Source organism: Desmodus rotundus, chromosome 13 (assembly GCF_022682495.2).
Source record: "Desmodus rotundus isolate HL8 chromosome 13, HLdesRot8A.1, whole genome shotgun sequence".
Lineage (NCBI taxonomy): Eukaryota > Metazoa > Chordata > Mammalia > Chiroptera > Phyllostomidae > Desmodus > Desmodus rotundus.
In genome coordinates, this window is record NC_071399.1 from 8,957,577 (window position 1) to 8,963,349 (window position 5,773).

The 5,773-nt window shown below is 44.1% G+C and overlaps 1 protein-coding gene across 2 annotated transcripts in view; it reads left to right on the top strand.

Moving 5' to 3' along the window:
• Positions 1–5,773, top strand: part of SNX25 (sorting nexin 25) — an 81,180-nt gene that overhangs the window by 74,836 nt on the left and 571 nt on the right. Inside the window, exons 16-18 of one of the 2 annotated variants that reach the window (XM_024562685.3) lie at positions 1,643–1,709; positions 4,484–4,665; positions 5,164–5,264. In XM_024562685.3, coding sequence (XP_024418453.2) covers positions 1,643–1,709; positions 4,484–4,665; positions 5,164–5,264 — 350 coding nt within the window. Of the gene's footprint in view, positions 1–1,642; positions 1,710–4,431; positions 4,666–5,163; positions 5,265–5,773 lie in introns of those variants that run through there. The other variant, XM_045197088.2, reaches the window with a different exon arrangement.

Sequence of the window (5,773 nt, forward strand, 5' to 3'; positions counted from 1 at the left end):
AATAGAACATCATCTATAATGAGATGTGATATCTTTGCCATCAGCAAAATCCTACTGTTGCTGCAGCTGTCTCTATGGCTTTGGACAAATGAGCCCTTCAGAGGGATCATGGGGGCTGTTTTGGGTGGGGGGTGGCCAGGGGGGAAGACAGGAAAAAGTAGTCAGCAGCCATCAGTGACAGGAGAATCTGGAGCAGGGTCATTTCTGGTTCCTGTTCTAATTCAATATACACAAAGGGACCAGAAACAATACAGCCTTTTAAAAACCCGTGACTGGTCACTCGGCCCACAGGCTCTCTTTCTGGAGTGGCCCTGTCCTCAGACGCTGGCTGTGAGCTGCCTCTCCGGTCCCAGGAAGACAGAGGGAAGGTATCACCATGGACAGATGTGGTCCCCAGCTGCCATGCCAGCCTCACCGAGTAGGTGCGCACGCTGGCCATGTGCCCTGAATGGCATCAACCACTTCAGGCGCCTTTAAGGAAGGATCCCAGCTCCACAACTTCAATCTTACTTGAAGGATTAACACCGCTACTTTAACTGGACACTTAGAGCCATTTAAAAAGTTAGACATGACCTTGGAATGTTTTGAAGCCTAGCAGCAAGTCCGTGCGAGTGGATGATTTTTGTTTGTGAGGCTTCCCTCGCACAGAGGTGTTTTTGAATTCGCCCCCTTGAGGTTTGTTCCTGGTACCGGCCCCCTGAACTCTTGGCTCCATTTCAGTCAAGGGTGAGTTTCTCATTTGCTCATGTGTCAGTAGCTAGCCGTTTTTTTCGATGAATGGGGGTGAATAAATAGAAAATGGTTTAGATTCCAATTTGCAGACCTAAAATACCCTCCCAGCATTTCTTTGCCCTCTTTTTGTTCACATTTGTTATTTTGTATCTGTAGTCACCGAGGCACTAAGGGAAGTTTAGATTTGCAGAGCTCCTCACAGTGCTCGCTCACACAAAGTATTGACAAGACCCTCAGAGCAAAACAAGCACAGTGACCCCTGTTCTTTTCCAGACGAGGGCACTGCGGCCCAGAGAAGGTGACCGTGCCAGATGCCCCTGGCGGCAGCGCAGGTGCGGGCGAGTGCTGGGTTCACGGCTCACTCGGATCGTGGCTCTGCCCGCAGCAGCAAGAAATAGAGAAAAGTGCAGGATGCTCTGCAGACTAGTATTCGAATGGGAGCAGCTAGACCCACCGATTCATTAATATTTCAAAACAGCCGTCAACATGGGACTACCCATGTTTCTCACTCAGAGAAGTGTTGGGAAGTCGGGCAACCAGCCAGCCAGAAATCTGAAATAGCAGTCGCACCGTCTGCTGGCGGAAAACAGACCTGTTGCCAGGAGCCCAGGGACAGAGGAAGTAAAGTATTATTTCCACTTGTTAGTTCAGCCATTGTTCAGCCATCAAAAAGCTGTAAAATCTCTGTTTCATTGTATCGGTTGCTAAGCAGAAAATGAAAAGCTGAGTAAGAGTAGTTTTCCTGGGTAGAAGTTTGCGAGCCTGGACCCACGTTCTGCAGATATCACAGCCCTGGCTTGGTGTCAGGGCTCAGAGTGAGTTAAGCGGTAAGATTTATGCTGGCGCACCTATGAAAATGTCGTAATTGTGGTACCCTGTGATAATGCTTTTCCTCTGACTTGTATTTTAGTGTTTAAATGGGTGAGAAGAACACTGATTGCTCTCGTGCAGGTCACTTTTGGAAGAACCATCAACAAGTGAGTTGGACAAAATTAATGTTTGAATTCATGCCTACTCTTTGCCTCAGTAGTCAAATTACCTGTGCTACAGTAGCCAGCGACCTTTCTAACTGAAGGTATTTTATTTTAATTTTTGTTTCTGATACGATTCTAAGGTTGGCTAGGGAAGCAGATTTCTGAAAGAGTCGCTCCCACAGAATGCATGGTGAACGAGACGGCGAAGCCCGAGCCAGCGCCGGCATTCTGGGGACGCGGCTCAGAAGACCCGTTTAGAGAGTTTGTGCGGTCACGATGACCAGCGTGGGTGTCTTGGGCACTGTTTGCGTGTCACATAATGGGAATCAGGTTAAGACTTAGACCCGCAGCCAGGATGAGAGGCCACGCCTCCCACGGCAGGAGTGTGCTTGGAGGGAAGTGCAGACCCTCCAAGTTGCTGGTGTAGGTGGTCCTCTTGTTAGTTGATACTGAGCATCATATAACACTATTATAAGCCACATGAATGTTTTTATATCACATTGTCTATATATCTAAATATGCTTATGTTTTTATGTAAACATAAGAGCCCCACTCCCTACCCAGTATTCTTCAGGGGATAAACATTGTGGCTTTCTCACACAGTAAAAATGTGAGTCAACCGCTAAAAACAAGGGGAAAAATCACTTTTTGTATAGCAACTATGTTTTAAAATGAAAACCAGATTTTTCCAAATGGAAGACTCAGTTGTCAAACATATTTACAACATTAATGTGATAGTTTTATCATTTTTATGGAAAACAAAGAATATGTTATCTTTCTATTCATTTGCGTATAGAATATATTTTCCTTGTGGTCATAAACAAACCATTCTAAGATGTTTTAAAACTAGTGTTGGTGATTTCTTGTTTGGGACATAGGCTTTTGTTTTCATCAGAAACTGGCCTGTTGAACTTACAGCTTCAGTCCTAGTCAGACCTCTTAGCCTTAGTAGTGACAGGCATTGGATAAGAAATTTCCTAAAGATGCCGCTTTTCGCGGGACGCCAGGCTTGCTGATATATTTCCCTTTTCAGTGTCATTAAGTCATTCGTGCTTTCCTTGCTCGTACGTACAATACGACACTGGCTCGGAATTATCACAGGAGCAGCTGCGGTCTGTCAGTGCGAACGCGGTTGCACTTGTCATGGGGCTGGAGGAGGGGCCAAGGTGTAGAGTTTCCAGGCTGCTCCTTCCTTTCAACGGGCTTTTTTTCTCCGGTGGAGGATTTACGGAGCCCCGGCCCCTTGCCCCTGCCCTTTGCTTCTTTGCCTTTAGCTGATGCCACATAAAATAAGCGGCAGAACTTGCCTTGGACCAGCTGTAACCCCACAACCAGAATTGCTTCGGAAGCTTCCTATGGTTTTGCCTAATAGAAAGCCAGACCCAAACTGATGGAAAATACTTAGGTGATGGCCTTTGGGAAGAGTCACTTACCTAATTTTAAGTTGCAAATGGAAGTTTTCTCACCTTTTTTCATGTAGTGCCCATGAGTAACCCAAGGAAGATGACAGAGAAGAACCAGTGTCTGCCTTTTTATGCAGATTTTTTGAGGCTGACAGGCAGGTTGGCGGGTTTTCTTAAGTCACAAGTCCCATTAAATTAACAAAATTATTTTTGTTAGGTATGTATGAATTGCAATATACGTTCTAAGCAATATAGGGAAGTAGCTTCGGAGACATGCAGTCACAAAACAGAACGACAGTTTTGACTCAGCAGTCTTTCAGCTTGAGTGGTCACCGTGTGAAAAATGTTAGGCTTGAAGCCCTGGCCCGGTGGCTCAATTGGTTGGAGCAATGTCCCGTACGCCTCAAGTACTAGGCTTGAAATACCTATTTCAGATACTATTTCTGAGAACCTTACGTTGTCCCTTTAAAAATCTGGTTGGGAAGTCAGATTCTTAAAAGGGGCTTTAAATTTACTATTCATGAATTGAGTTTGAATTTCCCGGTGTTTCTGGCACTAATAGTCTAAAATGATTCTCTTCCCTTTTTCAACAAAGAGACTTCCCGCCCCCAATGAACAGCTCCTCTCGGGCTCTTGGAACTGTATTTGCCTCTTGACGGATAATCCTGTCATTGGTGAGGACTGACTACTAGCTGGTGAACTAGGGTTGTGTGGAAGACCTGGGGTGCAGCTAAAAGCCGCCCACTTATCCCTGTGCCCAGCTGACATTCCCCCGGAGCTCTGACATGGCTAGATGGTGGTGCACCTTTCCAGGGCCCTTCCCTTCGTGCTGAGAGGGGGCTCTTTTTCCTCTGGCCCTGTGGGCATGTCAAACGTGCACCCCAGATCAGAGGACACCGCCTGGCATGGTCTGCCGTAGCAACACCAGGAGACGGAGAAACTTGGTTCTCCCCGGGGCCTGAAGAACTCAGGTGTATTTCAGACCACTTTTAACCGTCTGTCAGTGGATTTGTGTTTTCAGTTGTTGGTACCACGTGGAGGAGAAATTAGCATATTAGGTACTGAGTACAGCTAGAGTGGTTGCCAGCTTTGAACAAATCAAGCTCCTCGCCAGGGAAGATGCTGCGTGGTGAACATTTGGAGAAGTGAGCACCAGCGAAAATAAAATGGAAGCTCCAGGGGTCAGTGGTCATGCAGTATTACCAAAATAAAAAATAACTCTCAGAGCCAGAGTTTGAAATCTGATTCCTAGTTTATTCATCAAACATTTAGACCAGGCTGTATCTTAACCTATCCATTGATAAATGCTTCTTTGAGAACAGATTATGGAAAATTTTTAAAAACCTCATCCAAGGAATACTCTTCTCTTAAAAGACAAATTCGGGACACAGTGAACTGGATTTTCAGTGAACAAATGGTAGTTTACTACATCAACGTTTTCCGGGATGCTTTTTGGCCACATGGGAAATTGGCACCACCAACCAAACTCAGAAGCAAAGAGCAAAGTCAGGAGACAAAGCAGAGAGCACAGCAGAAGCTATTGGAAAACATCCCAGGTGAGGCCTGGGCCGTGGCCCCGGAAGTGCAGAGATGAAGGGGGATGTTAGCCTAGTAAGTGTGTGTCGTTTCTCTCTCTCAGGAAGCACTGTTTACAATGAAAAAGAATGATCACACTTTAAAAAAAAAATCACGTCTTGCTCCTTGTTAAGAAATTATACTGAAATCTTAATAAGAACCTTACTGCTTATAATTCTTTTAAGGGAGAAAAATGTCTGAGAACAGATAATAAATTTGGGGTTTTAAAAGTCCTGCTAAAGTACACTGTTTTGAATGCTTAATTTTTAATTGGGTAGCAATGTATTAAAATTATAGTTTGTATAAATACCTTATGTTGAAAGATTCTACATAGTCTTATTTCCTCTGCAAACATTTGAAAAAACTTACATTCCTCAGGCCTCAGCGCCATTATTTATTGTGGGCGTGTTACGTAATTGAGTATCTATACATTGTGCATTTTACCAGTAACAGCACAGAATATAAATTGAATTTTTCAGATATGCTTCAGAGCCTTGTTGGACAGCAAAATGCCCGTCATGGGATAATAAAGATATTCAATGCGCTGCAGGAAACAAGAGCCAATAAACATCTGTTATATGTGAGTCATGTAAAGCCTACCAGAGGGTTAACTGTTTCTTTAATCTTACATTTCTACTCACATATTAGGGTAATTGAAATTCTTTATATTCTTAGTCATTGGCATTACTTGTCACTCTGGACCCATTTTCTCTGCTTCCTTTTTGTCTGCCTGCCTGTTAAATGTGGTTGAAAAAAATAAATTACCCCCGGTTGGTGCATCCTTCTCGTTCTCATACGGTTTGTCTCTCTCGACTTCTGATGTCTGTAACACGACCGCTTGCTTTTCCTATTTCAGCAAAGCAAACCGTCTGATCAGAGTTGGCAGTATTAAATATTGCTGATGGTGTGGTATTGGTTAGCAGACCACAAAAGAACTGTGAATTTCCTCTCCTTGAGAGTAACTTGTTGACTGAGAATAATGTCAGACCTAAAATTAGACTTTACTCCTAAATGTAGATGTTTGAGTAAACCCTTAGAGAAAAAACACAACTTTTCCTCTTTTTTTCTTTCCCTTCCTTCTTGGTGCAG